The sequence below is a fragment of the Castor canadensis genome, chromosome 19 (genome assembly GCF_047511655.1).
Source record: "Castor canadensis chromosome 19, mCasCan1.hap1v2, whole genome shotgun sequence".
Taxonomy (NCBI): domain Eukaryota; kingdom Metazoa; phylum Chordata; class Mammalia; order Rodentia; family Castoridae; genus Castor; species Castor canadensis.
This window is the reverse complement of record NC_133404.1, coordinates 19,497,878-19,517,292: the sequence shown is the minus strand read 5'-3', so window position 1 is coordinate 19,517,292 and position 19,415 is coordinate 19,497,878. Positions and strand designations below refer to the sequence as shown.

At 38.5% G+C, this 19,415-nt stretch overlaps 1 protein-coding gene across 2 annotated transcripts in view; it reads right to left on the bottom strand.

The window, feature by feature from the left end:
• Oca2 (OCA2 melanosomal transmembrane protein) overlaps positions 1–19,415 on the bottom strand; it is a 354,214-nt gene that overhangs the window by 285,716 nt on the left and 49,083 nt on the right. For both annotated transcript variants that reach the window (XM_074062129.1, XM_074062128.1), the window contains exons 3-4: positions 4,756–4,851; positions 1,542–1,727 (exon numbers count right to left, since the gene is read on the bottom strand). In XM_074062129.1, the coding sequence (XP_073918230.1) occupies positions 1,542–1,727; positions 4,756–4,851 (282 nt within the window). The remainder of the gene's footprint in view (positions 1–1,541; positions 1,728–4,755; positions 4,852–19,415) is intronic.

Here is a 19,415-nt window from a genome sequence, read left to right as displayed (position 1 = left end):
CAAGTAATAAACCTTGCTTTTCTTCACTCTTTTATCTCCTGGGTGTGCTTATTGACTTTGTACTCACAAAGAAGTGAACCCGCTGTGTTCAGTGAATGTTACAAAAAATGACAGTAACATCCTTCAGTTCAGTGAAAGCACAAGGCAATGTCCCATGAATCAGAGAAGACAAAACACTGAATATGAAGGTTCAAAGGTACCGGATTCAACTTTTCCACATTGTGGGAAAGCTCTGAAGCTATTAACCAGAGGCTGGGGAAAGGTGTTTACAGTTAACCCTTCCAATCACCCATTCACATAATTTCATGATTCACATCTTCAAAGCAACTCCATGAGCCAAATATTTATTGCACCTATGAGGAGAACTGAGAACAGTCATGGTGCAGAAGCTACAGATGAGAAGAGACAGCTCATGGTCAAGCAGGGGGAGAGGGGCTGGGGTCACATCCCTGCCCACCTTGGCTTCTAAACTGTGTAACCTTGGGCAAAATCCTTAGCCTCCTTGAGGCACCCTCTAATAACTTCCACCAGGATCAATAGGGTAACTGGTAATGGTCCCAGACAATCGCTGGGCTTTGAAGGTGGGCCTCTACCAGGCATAGGCAGGTGCACTTGGGGCCTACAGGTATATACATGGCAAATCAACCCTTCCATTATCTTCAGAAAGGACTGATCCACAAATAGCACTAATATTGGAGTTACATGTTACCTTCTCACTACCTAGGGCATGCACACATATGATCTTAGTGGAAGCCCATGGAAGGCCATGGAGGAGGGGACATTGGACCACAGGAGACAATTGAATGGCCACATGGCCCTGCTGCAGTTGCTCAGCCACTTCAGGGCAAATCCAGAATTGGCACCACTGTCCTGACTCCCAAGTCTTCTTCTGTCCCTGGATAATGCGACTTTCAAACACAATCGCAAAAGAATGCTTTTCTCCAAATAAATGTGTGCGGGGAAGAAAGTCCCACAGATAAACCAGGTAAAGGAAGATACTCATACAGGGGCAGCACTGTGTCTAGCCAAGTCCCCTCATCGTTCCCCTGCAGCTTGTCCCTAGCATGTGCAAGCCTTATGCTTGAGGCTCCCACAGTGCAGGCAGCCACTGCATCCTTCAGGCTGAGCCATGCACGCATTCAGCCTTCATCAACAACTACAAAGACAGCATCAAATTCTAAAACACCATGGAGAGTCCTGAAAGGAGTGATTCTATTTGTAAACCTAATGGCCTCACAAGCAGGAATAAAGGGAGTATGAGAGGTGGGTCATTTAAGTTTGTCATCTGGCTTTCTTGCAGCCTCACCTAGTCCACACTGACTTTGCAGGACCACTCTAAATGTCTTCCAAGGCCTAGTGAAAGGTAGATAACCTTGAAGGAAAAGGTGCATCCTGACCAAATGTGAAAACTTTCATTCTACTCAAAACCCTGGTGATTTAGAAGTGAAGTGCGGGCAAGACCTTTGGCCTCATTCCAGGGCAAACAGGAAATAATGTGCAGCCCCACCCACTGCCAGACCCAGCACTCCACATCCACCTACCTCAACTTTGAAAAAGGGACTCTGACGTGGGCACTGTCCAGAAGTTCACCCTTCTCTGAGGAGGCAGATGTGGACAAAGCAGCTGTCCCTCTGCTCAGTAAGCATCTTCGCTCCCACTCAGCTGAGCCATTTTCCCAAGATTCTTCAGTGGTAAACTCTGGATGAAAAGGGGGCATGCACCAGGACCTGGAGAGCAAGAGTGGTTATATTTTCTGAAAGCACATCTCCAAAACAAGATTTCCGCTCAGTGATGAGTTGTGAAATGGTGTGGAAGCAATGCTGGTCTTTAAAAGTGTCACAGACAGTATGCCCCTCTCTCACACTGCTGGGAATGGGTGTTTCTTAATATCACAGGACACCTGACTCAAAGGAAGCCTCTTGAGGTCACTCAAATCTTCAAAATAAATTGTGGGCCTCCAGTCTTTTCTGATTTAGGGAATCCTCCAACAGAGCTGCTCAAATCAGTTCCCACTCATTTCAGTATTTCTTTCTCTTTGAATGTGCTCAAGCCATCAATTGCTAACTCTGTTAGACCTGTCCTTGAAGCACAGTGAGTGGTGTAAGCTCTCCTCTTCTGTACATCTCTTTCTGAAATGGGGCTGAAGAAAAGGTGGTCTATCTGCTTCCCACACAGCGTCCAAAGAAGGTGAGCAGGAATAAGCAACATTAATGTCAACTTAGAGAAGTCCGAGAATGGGCTCCATTTTTAAAAGGACAAACCAACAGGGAATTGTAAACTTGTATCAAAATTACATGTGAACCTATCCATTTACTTTTGGCCAAATCCCTGGGCTTTTGAGAAATTCCCTCAGAATTACACTTGACATTTGAAAAGTGCTAAAAAAAAAAATAAAGAGTTTTCATGTGTTGCATGGAATATTCTTATGATCACAATATTGATATTAACAATAGCTGAGTCTGTTGTTATGTGTTAGAAACAAATAAGGCCACTTGAAACCAGCTAGTTCAACAGGCTATTAAGATTTTCCTGAATACTTATCACAACAAGAAAAAAAAAATCTTACTTATAAGAAGAAGCCCAGAGACAGAAATTAGGTCATATAAAACCAGTATGTAGCAAGATAATAAATGACTTTGAAAATAGTCAATAATCTTTTCCATCAATTTTGTAGCTGGAAAATGCTCAGATGTATGAAAAAAATTCCGTCTTCCCTCCTAACTGTTGGAAATACACAAGCAGCAAAAATGGAGCTAAGAAATTGCTTTCTGAAGGAGAAAGAAGAAAGCAAGTTAGTCTCTATTCTCTCTACAGCAGGGCTGTGCATGAGAACTTTCTGTGGAGATACAAATGGTCTCTTCCCTATCTGCTCCAGTAGCCACATGAGCTATTGGGTATTTGAAATGTGCTAGTGCAATTGAATGAATTTTTAAATTTTAGTTCATTTTAATTAATTTAAATTTGAATAACTACATGTGGCTACCAGGCTGGAAAGTGCAAGTTTAGTATACACCTTGTGCCATTCCCTTCAACACCTTGAAAAGGACATATTTGTTTTAAAATATGTAATGGATTTTATCCTGATAAACAGATTAAAATAATTGATAATCAGATTAAAACTGCAACAAATTAAGTTGGTAAAAGTAAAGCACCATAAAGATCTCCTTACCACCAATACCTTTGTTCATTTCCTACTGAAAAGAAAAATATTTTGAAATCAAAGCTGGTCAGAATTCTGTCCTCTGGCATGAAACCCAGCTGACACCCTAGATCATGGCTCTGTACTACTACATGCCCAGGTTTCTCAGTGAATTGTTGAGTTCTAAGATGTGTCAGGCCTTAACAGTTTACCAAGTAATTCAAGAGAAAGCATTAAGGGAATAGATGTGTGAAGTGTTTATTTTCAAAGTTATTGACCAGGAGAGATGAGGGAGAATGAATTTATTCCTCCATAAAGAAGCTTTAAGTAGACAAGTCAGTGAAAATGCCTCTGCATACATTCCTCACTCATCCAGTCACTGAGGGCCTGGTGGCAGGGGCTATACTAGGCATTGAGGCAGGATGAAGAGCAAAGACTTTCAGATGTAACCACAGAAAACAGAAGGGCAAGTTCAGAAGTAAGAGCATGAATATGGTATTTGAAAGCACAAGAAAAAACCACTGACTCTTTGGTGGGGGGACTAAAGCTTCACAAACAAAGTGACATTTGAGCCCCCTTGAACATGAGTGGGACTGCCCTCAAGTGCTAGAGATGGAAGGAAGTTCCTATAATCAAAAGACTTGGTAAGAACTTCAGAGAGACACAGCTTGTCATCAGATATCTCCTGGAGAGTCAGAAAGAACACCTCTGCACTTGGAGTAATAAATTCAGATTCCCATCCTGTGAACCTGACTGAATCTTTAGAGGCCAAACCCACAGAGTATAGCAGCACCTCAAGTGTGAAGGTCATCTACAGCCCCATCTGAAGCCAGGGCTAGAAAGAGTAGGCAGCTAGTTTCAGAAGCAGATGAAGGAGACATGGCAGGCCACCTGTTGATACAGGTGCACATGGTCAATGATTGGCTCCATGATAATGTCACCAAGTTTTTAATGTGCAGGACATCAGTGGACAATGAGCAGGTGAATTGACTTCATTAAGTTTGTTTGCAGAAAGAAGAGGGGATGAAGCTAAAGACTTAGCTAAGTCCTTGAAGAAGTATCCTCCAGATCAGCTCTGTTCAAGCAATTCCAGAGCTAACAGATTTGTCCCAAAATGGACCATTACCTTTGTAGGAAATTGAGTTTTCTTATGAACACACACACACACACACACACACACACACACACACACACACACACACACACGGTTTCACTGCTATTCTTTTGAGCTGAATAATTCTTTGTGGTGAGAGCCACCCTGTGTATTGCAAAATATTTGGATTCTGCCATTAGACACTAATAACATCCCAGAACCCAGTATGGCAACCAAAAATGTCTCCAGGCAGTGCCAATCTGGCTGAGAAGCCCCAGCCACACAAACTGGATGCATGCATAGGTGTACACGTGTGCTAGGCAATCATTAGAGAATTATGCTCAAAGCCATCCGGAAATTCTTAAGTCATAGAATATACCCCCTAGATTCATGAACATCTACTACAGTGAATTGTTAAGAATCTGGAAGAGATCAAACATGGCAGGAAGAAATTCTCCATCACAAATGCCACAGACAATACTCAAAAATTTCATGATTTCTGAAGAAGGAAAAAGAATCTCACCCCTTCTTTTGTGAGGAATTCCATAGCAAAGGAGTGTCTTCCATAAAGCAGGAGTCTTTGGAGCTGGAGATGAACTGAGGCAAAGGACAGTGAGACCTGGGAAAGAGGAAAGGAATGAGAATCGTCAACACAAAAATGACAGAGGTGCTCCCAGTTACTGGGTGTTTGATCCAACCACAAATGTGCCTGAGATTCAGGGATAAATTATACAGGCATATTTGACCAGAGTTCTATCTGAACTGTAAAACACTGGAGTTTAGATAATGAGGAAGATCCCTTCTCCCCAGCCTAAATCAGATCAAAAGTACAAAGCAGCTCAACCTGAGACCACATGCCATGGGAGCGAAACTCTTGGGCTCACTTTAGCAGACCACTTGGTACCACCTATGCCTTTCCACGCAGAGCTTTCCATCAACAAAAACATTCAATCTAATGGGCCCTTTTACACACAGACAATTCTCTCTCTTGAGATCAGACTACATTCACATTTCAAATTACCTAATGGCTCCCACTGGAACAAGGAGCAGAAGTCAGGACAAGAGGTCAGAATGAAATGATAATCAGAATCATAGGGAAGGGACTATCAGGGGATAGCGCTCACAACTGAAGCAAAGCAAAGATCTGCCTCGGAGGAGGGATGTCCCTCTGCTCCCTGGCATCTCCACTGAAGGAAGGGCCACCATAAATAAATCATCCAGACCAACTTTTTAAATAACTGCACAACAAAGTGCACCAATGTGGACATACGATATTTAAAGCAACCTGTTTTTCATGAGAAGTTACAGGAAGTATTTTTATTCCTAATCGGTAGAAATGTGTCATTTTATACACTGGTACACTGCCTTTCTTAAAGGAGCCCAGACCATGGAGAGGTGTTGTGGGCACTGTGAAACAGTAATCTAGGAGATTAAGAGTAATTCTTTCAGGCCATAAATACACAATAAGAAAAGAAGTTTAAGAAAATTGTTTCACTTGCCTTCTCTTTCTTATGCACCTATGATATAGTCAAGAAGACTCTGGTCTTGTACATAAATGAAAACCAGGGCCCCTGAGCTGTGTTTAACAGCACCCACCATGACATGGAGATGTCAGAAAAGGAGTCAGATTGTGCCCAGCTTGTCCCCTGGGACACTTCCTATGAAGAACAACAGAGTCTTCAGAGGCTTTAACAGACAGTGGAGGAGAACACGGCATAGGGCAGAAGTATTAAGTAGATGTCTTAACTTTGGCAGATCAAGGTGAGGAAGAAAAAAATTCTGCTCAAGGGATTTACTAATTAGCATTCTTTGCAGCTCAAACTGGCTTAAACAATTAGTCCTACCCTCTACCTCATCTCTCATAACTGTAAATTCAAAAGAGCGTCAGATGCATTTAGGTACGTCAATCAATGATGCAACTACTATCCAGGTGTTTTCTGCTGCTCCATGAGATGGTGAGTTCACAATATTTTGAGGAGACATGACTGTTATGGGGACTTAGCACATCTTCCATTTTCTCAAGCATATAGTGTAGATGAAAAGAAAACCACACACACATACACATAAACAACACACAGTTTTGTTGCATTAAATAAGGAGATTTAAATGGAAAGCATAAAGATTATGCTTGGTTGTTGATGTCGTAATTTTCATTGACTATGAGCTCTTTATGAATGGCTACCATGTTGTTTTCATCTTGTTTTATCTAGTACCGGAAGTGGTACCCAGCTCAATGGAGATTCTTCAATACTTAATAATGAATGGGTTAGGCTCTAGTAATCATAGCTTATTTTTATGAGTTTGGCTTTTTGACTCAAACAAAACAGTTTTCTGAATCATTATAATGGTTTTAGAATCACCACTGACCCTCTGAAAAAACAGACAATGGTGAAGAAAATGGAGGTACTATTGCTCCCAGGAAATCCTAATCCATGGGGTCTCAGAGCAGTTCATGGTGGTACCACACTGCACAGTGCACAGGATTTACCTTTATACGATTGAAGAGGAAAATTAGAAATGGGAAAAGAAGCCAGGAATCAGAGGCTCAAGCTGTAGTCCTAATAACATTGGAGGCTGAAATTGGAAGAATCGCGGTTCCAGGCCAGCCTGGGCAAGAACTTCAAGAGACTGCATCTCATTCATCAGCTGGGTACAGTGACATGTGCTTGTCATTCCAACCTATGAGGGAGGCTAAGATCAGACCGCATCTCAGCTGAAAAAAGCAGGATATGGTAGTGTGCCCCTGTCATCTCAGCTACAATGGAAAGCAAAAAATAGAAGGATCATGGTCAGTGCAAGCCTAGGCAAAAAGTGAGTCCTATCTTCAAAATAACTAGAGCAAAAAGGACTGGAGGCATGGCTCCAGCAGTACAGCACCTTCCAAGCAAGAGCCAAGCCCTGAGTTCAAAGCCCAGTACCACCAAAAATAGAAATTAGGAAAGACCAGAAGTCCATTTTATCTTCTGTGTGGTGGCCACACATGCATGATTTCTATGTCATTTAATATTCCTATTGCATTTTGTGTACACTAAATATGTCATAAACATATAGAGAATGGCTTCTAAGCTCTTTTTATACAGTTATATTTCTGAAGAACCAAAACTAAAATGAGTTTCGCCAGGAAACTCCCCCAAAGAGACTTCAAGTCATTCAGACACTAGTTTTCATTGTCACAAATTCATTCCTCTCTGCAAAGAGGGAAGCATAGAAGAGGCCTTTTGGCTGGGCAGGATGCCTGGCCTGTGTCCTGCAACCACCACTACGAGCAGAGAAAATTCAAGAAAACGCATATCCCAGAGCCTGGAAATAAACACGGAAGTCCACAAAACTGAAAGCCTGGCTGTTCCTTTGACTCAATTATAGTAGAAAATATTGATGAGATCTACGTTACTCCTGACCTTTTCTGAAAAAAGCAAATCCTGTTCACACTTTTCTGACTTCACATCTATCTGATTTCACAAATTTCAATAGTATCTGATTTTCTTCAGTGTCTCAACAAACTCAGTATTTCCATTTGCAAAATTTGCATGTGCCTATAAATCTATAAGCAGGCAACACTTATTTTGAATGACTTGGAAATTAAGGAGGATTACAAAATAATTGTACATAATTCTGTAATTCAGATACCCAATGTCAACATTTAGAGAACTTACTTTCAGTCTCTTTGTTGTTGTTTAGGATCTCACTATATAGTCCAGGCTGGTCTCTGAACATGCAAAGTCTTTTCCTCCCTACGTATAGGTGGATTACTTTATTTTATTTTTCTTTATTTTATAGTTTATTGGTGGTACTGGAGTTGAACTCAGGGCCTCACACTTGCTAGGAAGGAGCTCTAGTACTTGAGACATATCTCCATCCCTTTTTGGCTTTAGTTATTTTTCAGGTAGGATCTCATGGTTTTGCCTGGGGCTGGTCTCAGACCCCATTCAGTGGCCTGACATGTAGCTGGAACCACAGGTACATACCACCATGCCCTGCTTGTTTATTGAGATGGGGTCTCACTAACTTTTTTGCCCAAGCTGCCTTCAAACCTCGATCAGCTCAGGTTACAGGCACAAACTATCACATTCAACCAAATATTTTTAAAGTCAGACGCAAATATGTGTGCACAGACACATTTGCATATATAAGTTGCCTCATCCTCTGTTCAAGTTAGCACTCTCATTAGCATTTCCTGTTATTAAATGCTCTTTTACATTTTTTAAAACTTTTAAATTAATTGTGCAAAACAGGTTTATTATGACATTTTCATAATGCAGTCTATGTACTTAAATCACATCCCCCATCATCCTCTTTTGTTCTTTCCCTCCCCGCTGGTTCCTTCCCCCAAATATGGCCCTTCTGTTTTCATGTCTTTAAATCTATATTCCACATATGAAAGAAAACATGGAAACATGAAAGACAAATGCCTTTCTAAGTTGGGCTTATTTATGTTATTTCCTACAAATAGTGTAATTTCATTTTTTTATCCATTCATCTTTATCCAGTGTTGGGCAACTAGGCTGATTCCTGGCTTAGCTATTGTGAGTAGCACTGCAATAAAGATGGGGCTTGCAGGTATCTATCATGCTGACTTTGATTTCTTTGGGAATTTGCCCAGAAGTAGTGCAGCTGGGTCACATGGTAGTTTTATTTTTTAGTTTTTTTGAGGTACCACCATACTGATTTTCATAGTGGCTAGACTAATTTACATTCCCACCAACAATGTGTCATTCTCCCCCTGCAGAAAGAGCTGTGGGAAAGGTTATTCAAAGGCAGAATCTACTCTAAATCTACTCTGGACTCTCTGAATGGATGCTCAACAGAGCTCAAGGAGTGAGAGAATGGACGCTGTGGGTCCATGTCCCTGCAGATACAAATGTGGGACAGACAAGCTGAAAACCTTGGGTGTTTTATGGCAGTTTCACTGTTTGGTTGGGAGCATTGCTGAAATCCCATCTCACCCGTTTTGATTTGCGTTTGCTTTGTGGCTAAGAATATTGAGCCTTTCCTCAGGCGTTTATCAGGTGTTTGTGCTTCCTCTTCTGAGAGCTGTCTGCCCATTTAGTAATCGGACTGCTTGTTCTTTTGCTGTTTAGGGTTTTCTTTTAGCTCTTTGTAGATTCTAGATATTAATCCATTATCTTTTGAAGAGCTGGTGAGGATTTTTTCCCATTCTGTTGGTTGTCTCTTCATAATGGTAATTGTTTCTTTTGATTTGCACAACCATTTAATGATGCAGTCCCACTTGTCACTTCTTGCTCTAAGTTCTTGGACAATTAGAGTTCTACTCAGAAAATAATTGCTTGTGCTTATATCTTCCAGAGTTTTGCCTATTTTTTCCTACAGTAGTTTCAAGGTTTCAAGTCTTACATTAATATCTTTAATCCATTTCGCATTGATTATTTCACAGGGTGAGAGATAAGGGACTAATTTGCTTTTTACACGTATAAACCAGTTGACAAAGCTATCTTTTCTCCAGTGTGTGCTTTTGGCTCCTTTGCAAAATAAGATGGCTGTAGCTGTGTGGTTTTATTTCTGGGTCTTCTGTTCCATTGGTCTTTGTGTCTGTTTTTGTGCCAGTGCCATGTGTTTGTTACAATGGCTCAGTAGTACTGGTATTGTGACACTACCAACATTGCTTTTTGCTCAAGATTACTTTTGCTATTTGGGGTATTTATGCTTCCATATGAAATTTGGGATTGATTTTTTTAAAATTTCTGTCAAGTGTGACGTTGGAATTTTCATGGGCAGTGAGTCTATAGATTGCTTTCTGCAGTGTAGTCATTAATTCTACTAATCCATGAACTTGGAAGGCCTTTCCATCTTCTGGTGTCTTCTTTAATTACTTTCTTCAAGCTCATACATAGGTATTTGTAGCCTATTGTGAATGGAATTGTTTTCCTGATTTCTTTCTCAGCCAGTTCATTGTTGGTATATAGAAAAACTACTGATTTTTGTATCCTGCTATATTGCTGAAAGTGTTTATCAGATCTAGGAGTTTGGGGTGGAATCTTTAGGGTCTTCTAAGCATAGGATCACATCATCTGAAAAAAATGATGATTTGACTTCTTTCTTCCCTGCTTGAATTCCTTTTATTTCTTTCTCCTCCCTTATTCATCCGGCTAGGATTTCAAGTACTATAATTAAGTAAGAGTGGGAGTGTAGACACACTTGTCTAAGTCCTTATTACTTGAGTTACATTCCTTCTATTTCTCCTTTATTCAGAGCTTTCATGCTGAAAAGATATTGAATTTTGTTAAAGGCTTTTTCAGCATCTATTGAGATGATCATGTGATTTTTTGTCCTTGATTACATTTATTGATTTACGTATGTTTACATAGGTCACATAGGTTGAACCATCCTTATATCTTTGAGTTGAAACCAACCTGATCAAGGTGTACGATATTTTTGCTATGATGTTGAATTTGCAAGTATTTTATTGAGAATTTTTGTGTATGTATTCATTAAAGAGATTGGTCTATAATATTCTCCCTCTCTCTCTCTCTCTCTCTCTCTCTCTCTCTCTCTCTCTCTCTCTCTCTCTCTCCCTCTCTCTCTCTCTCTCTGTCTCTCTCTCTCTCTCCGCTGTGTCCTTGTCTGGTTTTGCAATGAATATAATCTGGATTCATAGAATGAGTTTGACAGAGCTCCTTCCCTTTCTATTTCATAGAAAAGTTTGAGGAGTATTAGTGCTGGTTCTGCAAAGGTCTAGTAGAACCCAGCAGTAGATCCATTAGGTCTTGGGCTTTTCTTTGTTGGAAGACTTTTTTATTACTGTTTCAATCTCCTTGCTTGTTATAGATCTATTTAGGTGGTCTGTATCCTCTTAGTTCAATTTGGTAACTCAGCTGCATCTAGAAATGTATCCATTTTTTCTAAATGTTCCAGTTTATTTAAAAATACATTTTCAAAGTATGTTCCTCTGAATTTCATTGGTATTTATTGCTATATTCCATTTTTCATCTCCAATTTTATTAACTTTTGAGTTGTTCCCTCCTAATCAGACTGGCTAAAGGATTTATCAATTTTATCTTTTCAAAGAACCAACTTTTTCTTTCATTGATTCTTAGTATAGGTGTTTTTTGTTTTGTTTTGTTTTGGTCTCTATTCCATTTATTTCTGCCTGATTTTTATTTCTTTCTGTCTGCTAGTTTTGAGTTTGGTTTGTTCTTGTTTTTTGAGCAGCTTAAGGTACATCGGGTTATTTACTTGTGATCTCTATTTTTTAGATAAGCAATCAAAGCTATAAACTTCCCTCTCAGCATGGCCTTTTTCTGTATCCCAAAGGTTTTGGTAGATAGTACTTTCATTTTCATTAGCTATATAATTTACCTTCCTACCAACAGTGTACAAGGGTTTCCTTTTCTCTACCAGGTATCAACTCTCTTCTTCTTCTTCTTCTTCCTCCTCCTCCTCCTCCTCCTCCTTCTCCTCCTCCTCTAGGAACTTTTTTATTTCCTCCCCACCCCTCTCATTTCTTTGATGACACACTAGTCATTCAGTAGTGTGTTTGTTGTTCAGTCTCCATGTGTTTGAATGTTTTCTGCAGTTTCTTTATGTGGTTGAGTTCTAATTTTATTACATTGTGGTCTGATAGAATACAGGAGTTATTTCAACTTTTATATTTGCTAAGACTTGCTTTGTGTCCTAAAATATTTTGGAAAAAGTTCCATGGGCTGATGAGTGAGAAGAATGTGTATTTTGCTGCAGCTTGATGAAATATTCTGTAGATGTCTGTTAAGTCCATTTGATATATCAAGTCATTTAATTCTGAGCTTTCCTTGTTGATTTTTTTGTCTGGATGACTTTTCTATTGGTGAGTGTGGAATATTGAAGTTGCCCAGTATTGTTGGGATGGAGTCTATCTGTGCTTTTGAATTCAGTAGCATTTTTAAATTAGTTTGGTACACCAAAATTTGGTGCAGGTATGTTAAATGTTATTTACTCTTGATGGATTATTCCCCTTATTAATATTAAGTGACCTTCTTTGTCTCTTCTGACTAATTTGATCTGAAGTCTGCTTTATTAGATATGAGTATAGTTACTCCTGCCTGTTTTCAGGGTCCATTTGCATGGAAGATCTTTCCCAACCTTTCACTCTAAGCCAACATTTCTCTTTGTCAGTGGAATGCATTTCTTACAAGCAACAAATGATTGGGTCTTGCATTTTAATCCAACTCACAATTCTATGTCATTTTATTTATTTTTTGATGGTACTAGGGTTTGAACTCAAGACCTCACACTTGCTAAGCAAGTGCCATACCACTTCAGCCACTCTACCAACCCAACAATTTTATGTCTTTGGATTGGGGAATTGAGCCCATTAACATTCAGAGGTAATATTGAAATGTATTATAGTATTTCCTATCATTTTGTTGTTTTCATGATGTCCACTTTTTCTTATTCCTTGTTTGCAAATATACTTGCCTAGTGAGGTTTACTCTTTCTTACATTTTCCTGGCTGCATCTACTTTCTTCATCTAAGTGTAAGATTCCTTTAAATTTTGCTGTGCTCATTGGCGTGGTCATGAATTCCTTTCATTTTTGTATATTGTGGATGGTTTTTATTTCTACTTCAGTTGTGAAGGGCAGTTTTGCTAGACAGCCAAAGGATAGACAATTGTGAAGGATAGTTTTGCTGAGGAGTCTAGATTGTTAGTTGTATTCTTAGGGGGCTTGAAATATATTATTGCAAGCCCTCCCTTGCATTTAGCGATTGTGTTGAGAAATCTGCTGTTATTCTGATGGGTTTATGTATAGTTTTTGCTTCTCTTTTGCAACTTTCCAATCTTTCTTTAGTCTGTTTATTTAGTGTTTTAATTATAATATGTTTATGGTGTTTCTTTTCTAATCCTGCCTATTTGGTGTTCTGAAAGCTTCCTGTACCTGACTGTCCCTCTCTTTCTCAATATTGGGAAAGTTTTCTGCTAGTTTGTTATTGAATAAGTTATCTATGACTTTAGTTTGTATCTCTTCTCTTTCTTCTATAATCACGGTTTCCAGATTTGATCTTTTTATGGTATCCAGAGGTTTTGCATGTTCCATTCCTGTTTTCTTAGCAATTTTCATTGTCTTTGACTAATTGATTTAACTTCTTTACTTTATCTTCAATCCCTATACTCTTATTTTCAGCCTACTCCATTCTGTCAGCAAGACTTATAACTGAGGTTTTTATTTGGCACATTCAGCTTTTCATTTCCAAGATTTCAGTTTGATTTTTTTCAGGATTTCTATTGAATTCCTCTTTCATATCGTTCGTTTTCTTCTTTATTTCAGTCAGCTATTTGAGTTTGAGTTCTGCTGGTTGTTTATTTGTATTCTCTTTGACTTTAGTGGCTTATACATCTCCAGTCAGGGTGCCCTGGCTCTTCTCAGCCAAAAGGAAGAGTTAAGGGCTGGCATTAATGCTAGGTACATGTCAGATCTGCCATCAGCAACTATGGACCACCCAGAGCTTGACTTTTCTGACTCTTGTTTGCTCCTTTCAAAACAAAGATAACATTATCCACTTCCAGGGTTATCATGAGGGTTAAGTTATATAATAAATGTGATAGACTCAACACAGAGCCTGGACGTAGAAAGCACTCACGTTATTTTTTTTGGTTGGTGGTATTAGGATTAGAACACAGAGCTTTTCACTTTCTGGGCAAGCACTCTACCACTTGAGTTGTGCTTTCATCCCTTTGCTCTGGTTATTTTGGAAATAGGGTCTCACTTTTTGCCCAGGCCAGACTGGACCATGATCCTCCTATTTTGTGCTTGCCACCAGTGCTGGGATGACAGGTACTCGTCACCACGCCCAGATTTTTTCCTTTCAGATGGGATCTTGCAAACTTTTTTTCCCTAGCTGGCCAGGAACTACAATCCTCCCAATCTCAGCCTCTCGTGTAGATTGAAACAACAGATGCATGCCATCATGACCAGATGGATGAGATGGATCTTGCTAACTTTTTAGCCAGGCTGTCCTGGAAACATGGAACTCCTAATCTCAGCCTCCTAAGTAGCTACAATTACAGACATGAGGCACAGGTGCCGCCCAACAAAAGCACTCACTTTAAATGGCCACAGATGTACTATTGGTGGGAATATAATACAACAAATACGGAACACAGTATGGAGGCTCCTCAAAAAACTACAAAAAGAGCCACCATATGATCCAGCATACCACTGCTAGGGAATACCTGAAGGAATGTAAATCAGGTTACAATAAAGGCACCTGCACATCCGTGTTTATTGCAGCCTTATTCACAATAGCCAAGATTCCCCATTACTGATGAATGGATTAAGAAAATGTGATATTTATATGCAGTAATAAAAAAGAATGAAATTTTGTCTTTTGCAGGTAAATGGATGGAATTGGAGAACATCATCTTAAGTGAAGTTAGCCAGTTCAGAAAGTTAAAGTCCACGTGTTTTCTTTCATATGTGGAATACAGGCCCAATACAAATTTAAGTAATGTTACATATACATACAGATATATACAGAACATGTACCCACAAGTGGGAGTGATAGAGGAGACTAAGGGAGGAGGAAGAAAAGATAGTGAATAATAATGAAATACATCACACCTGTTGAGGAATAAGACCCAAAAATACATACTGAAAACTGTTAAACAACACAGAATGGGGGAAAGGGTGAGGAAGTGCAGTGGAATGGGGTTGCATGGAGTTAAGAACAATACATATACAGGTACAATACCAAGGCAAAAATCCCACTGAACAATGAACAGATACCTGAACAGCAAAAGACAAGAATGAAATGTAGGTCATGCTAAGGGGAGGGCACTAATAGGAGGGGGAGGGTAAAAGAAGGAAGTAAAGGTGAATATGGTTGATGTACTTTCTACACAAGAATGAATATAGAATTTTTAAACCATAAGAAGGAGACTATGGTAGAATGGACAAAAATGGAAGGGAAGAATTTGAGATACAATACATGTATACATAGAAATGTCAACTCCTTATATAGCTATCTTAAATAAACAAAAATATCTTTTTTTCAAAAACAAAGAACAGAAGGGTAAAACAGTTCTTGCCTGGGGGTTGGTAGCAGTGGGAGTGATGAGGATATAAGGAAATGGTGAAAGAGGGTGAATATGTGGAAATATTATATATTCATGTATGAAATGGAAAAATGAGACATAATGAAACTAGTCTAAGAATGGGGGAGGGGCCGGGCACTGGAGGTTCACTACTGTAATCCTAGCTACTCAGGAGGCTGAAATCAGGAGGATCATGGTTTAAAGATAGCCTAAGCAAACAGTTCACAAGACCCTATCCTGAAAATACTCAACACAGAAACAGCTGGCAGAGTAGCTCAAGTGGTAGAATACCTGCCTAGAAAACATGAGGACCTGAGTTCAAACCCCAGTACCACCAAAAAAAAAAATGGAATGGAGGGGAACAAAGGATAATGATAGAGAAAGTGTGGCAGTGAAGACTCTAGTCGCTATTGTGACTACTTTGGAGAGCACTTGAGAGTCAAAATGCTTTAAAACATAAAAAAACAGAGCAATGGCAAATGCAATTTTTGCATCAGTGATCAATGTAAATGGACTAAACTCTCCAATCAAAAGTCATAGATTCAAAGGTCACATGTTTTCTCTCATATGTGGAAGATAGATCTAAAAGATAAATGGATACACAAATACAAACATGATCATACATACACAGAACATATTTTCAATAGTGGCACTGTTTGAGGGGACTGCAGGGAAAAGGGAGAGGAAAAGATAATGATAAAGTGAATAATATCTAAATATTATAATAAATACATATGTGCAGGAAAAAGGTATAATGAAATGCACTGAAAGTTGTTGAATAGTAAGGAGTAGAGGGGAAGGGGAAGGGAAAGTAATAGAGGGGGTTAATCTGATTAAAGTACAGTATATTCACAGGTGAAGTACCATCTGTGAACAATGAATATACATCTAAAAAATGAAGGCTATCCGGCACCAGTGGCTCATACCTGTAATCCTATCTACTCAGGAGGCAGAGATTAGGAGGATTGCAGTTTGAAGCCAGCCCAGGCAAATAGTTCATGAGACCCTATCTCAAAAATACCTAACACAAAAAGGGCTAGTGGAGTGGCTCAAGGTGTAGGCCCTGAGATCAAGTTCCAGTACTGAAAAAAAAAAAAAAGACAGCAATGTAAAACACATCCTGTTAGGGGATGGGTATTTGTCAGAAAGGAAAGGTGAATGGAGAGGTTAAAAGAGGGTAAATATTGTCCCTCAGTAATGGATGGTACAACCAGATAGCCAATAAATAGGAGTAGAATACAATACTTCAAACAAGTTGGACTTAACAGGTCACCCAGAACACTCCACCCAACAACAAAATATACTTCTTTCTTAAGTGCATATGGAGCATTTTTCAGGATAGACTATCTGTCAGGCCACGAAACAAGTTTTAATACATTTTAAAAGACTGAAATAATACAAAGTATCTATTCCAATCATAATATGAATGAACTAGAAATCAATAATAGAAGGAAAACTGAAAAATCACAAAAATGTGAAAATTAAGCAGCATACTCTCAAGCAACAGGTCAAAGAAGAAAATAGAAAATACCCATTATAGACTAAACTGTTTCATATGTTAAACCAACCCCTAAGACCTCACAATGTGAGTGTATTTGGAGATAAGGTCATTAAAGAGGTAATTAAGTTAACATGAGGTCATTAGGGTGGATCTTAACCCAGTTGTGTTCTTTTAAGAGGAAATTTGGACACACAAAAACCCTAAGGGAGCTGGTGGTATATGGCTCAAGTGATAGTGCCCTACCTAGCAAGTGCAAGGCCCTGATTTCAAATCCTAGCACCCCACCCAAAAGTGAAAACTAAAGAGATCCCAAGGGCACAAATGCACAGAGATGCATGTGAAGAGGCACCAAAAAGGGTGCCTTCTACAAGCTGAGGAGAGAGGATTCAGAGGAAAACCATCCTACCAGTACCTTGGACTTCAAGCCTCAAAGACAGTAAGAAAATTAATGTTCTTTAAGACATCCAGCTAATATATTTTGTGATGATAATAGTCCTAGGAAACTAACAAAATGTCTGCAGACAATGAAAATGAAACATCAAAACTTATGGGATACAGCGAAAGCAACACTAAAAGGGAAATTTATGCTTATAAATGCTGACATTAATAAAACCAAAGATCTCAAATCAACAATATAACTTTACATCATAAGGATTAGAAAAAGAACAAACTAAACCCCAATGCTAATAGAAATAATAAATCTTAGAGATCAATAAAAGATTAGAAAAACAATGGAAAAAATTAATGAAACCAAAAGTTTGTTCTTTAAAAAAAATCAACAAAATTGACAAATCTTTAGCTTGATTAAGAAAAAGGGAGGCAAACACAAATTTCTAAAGCAGGGACATTACTATTTACATTAAAGAAAGAAAAATCATTGTAAAAAATACTATGAGTAAGTGTTTGCCAACAAATTGTATACCTCAGATGAAATGGATAAATTCCTAGATACACACAACCTACCAAGAGTGAATCAGGAAGAAACAGAAAATCTGAACAGACCTACAATTGGAAAGGAGATTGAATCAATATTCAAAAATTTTCCTAAAAAGGGATATCCTGGATGAGATGGTTTTACTGGTACATTGCATCTAACATTTTTTTAAAAAATAGCACCTGCTCTCTTCAGAAAGTTGAAAAGGAAGGAATAACTTCCTAACTCATTCTATGAGGCCAGCCCTATCCTTACAACAAGGCCAAACAAAAACACTATGAGAAAAGTACAGACCAATATCCCTGATGAATATTGTTGCAGAAATTCTCAAGTTGAATTCAGCAACATATCAAAAGAATTATAGACCATAACCAAGTGGGATTTATTTCTGGAATGCAAGAATAGCCTAAAATATTCACAAAAAAATCCACATATTTCAACAAGAAGGGAAAAAATGGGCTGTGGAATGGCTCAAATGGTAGAATACCTGCCTAGCAAGAGTGAGGCCCTGAGTTCAAGCTCCAGTGCCACCAAAAAAGGTGGGGGGGAACCCGTGTGATCCTGTCAATTGTTGCAGAAAAAGTATTTGACAAAGTTTAATACACTTTCATGATTAAATAAAGAAAAACCTCAGCAATGTAGTAACAGAAACAAACAACCTGAACATAATAAAGACCATGTATGACAAACCCACAATTAATATCCTATTCAGTGGTGAAAACTAATTTTACCCAAAAATCAGAAATAAGACAAACATGCCTATTTTGCCTCTTCCCTTCAACATGGTAGCTCTTTGCAGAGCAATTAGGCAAGAAAGAGAAACAAATGACATCCAAATTGTAAAATTCCTGAAATAAATTCTAGTAGCAAATACCTAAAAAAATTACCTAGTAGTTAAAAATTATGTAAAAAACTCAGGAGACTCGATTTTAAAAACTGTGAGAACTAATAAATTCAGCAAACATGAAGAACGCAAAATCAACACACATGGTATATTCACAACAATGGCATTTTACCCAGTAGTTCAAATGGATTAGATATAGTTAAATGAAGCAATATGAATAAATCTTAAAAACATAGGGCTGAGTGAAGAGAAAAATTAATAGGAAGAAGACACATGAAGCTCAAAACTAAACAATACCAAAGAATACATTGTTTAGGATCAATTTATGTGGGAATAATAGATTAGATAGATAACAGAATGGAAGGAAGAGGTACATGTATACATACAAGCACACAAAGATGGGAAATATAAATACAGAATCCCATATAGTAATCTCCAAGGTGAAAAGAAAAATGATAGGATAAAAGATGAGCTAACTAGTTGGTGAGCACATAAGGGTTTTGGGGAACTAAACTTCATGATTTATTAGTATTTACATTATTTTGTCTGTATCAAATATTTATTTTTAAAAGAAAAATGAACTTAACTAATACGGAAGGGAAATTTCAGATAGAAAATGGGAATTTAAATCCCAAAGACATTCACCACAGAGACTGAAAAATCTACCCTAAAGTTCATTTGGAAACACAAGAGACCATGAATAGCCATGGCAATACTCAGAAACAGAGCAATGTTGGAGGTATCACAATACCCGACTTCAAACTATATTACAAGCCAATATCAATAAAAACAGCATAGTATTGGCATAAAAACAGACATGAAGACCAGTGGAACAGAATGGAGGACCCAGATATGGATCCACACAACTATGCTCACCTTA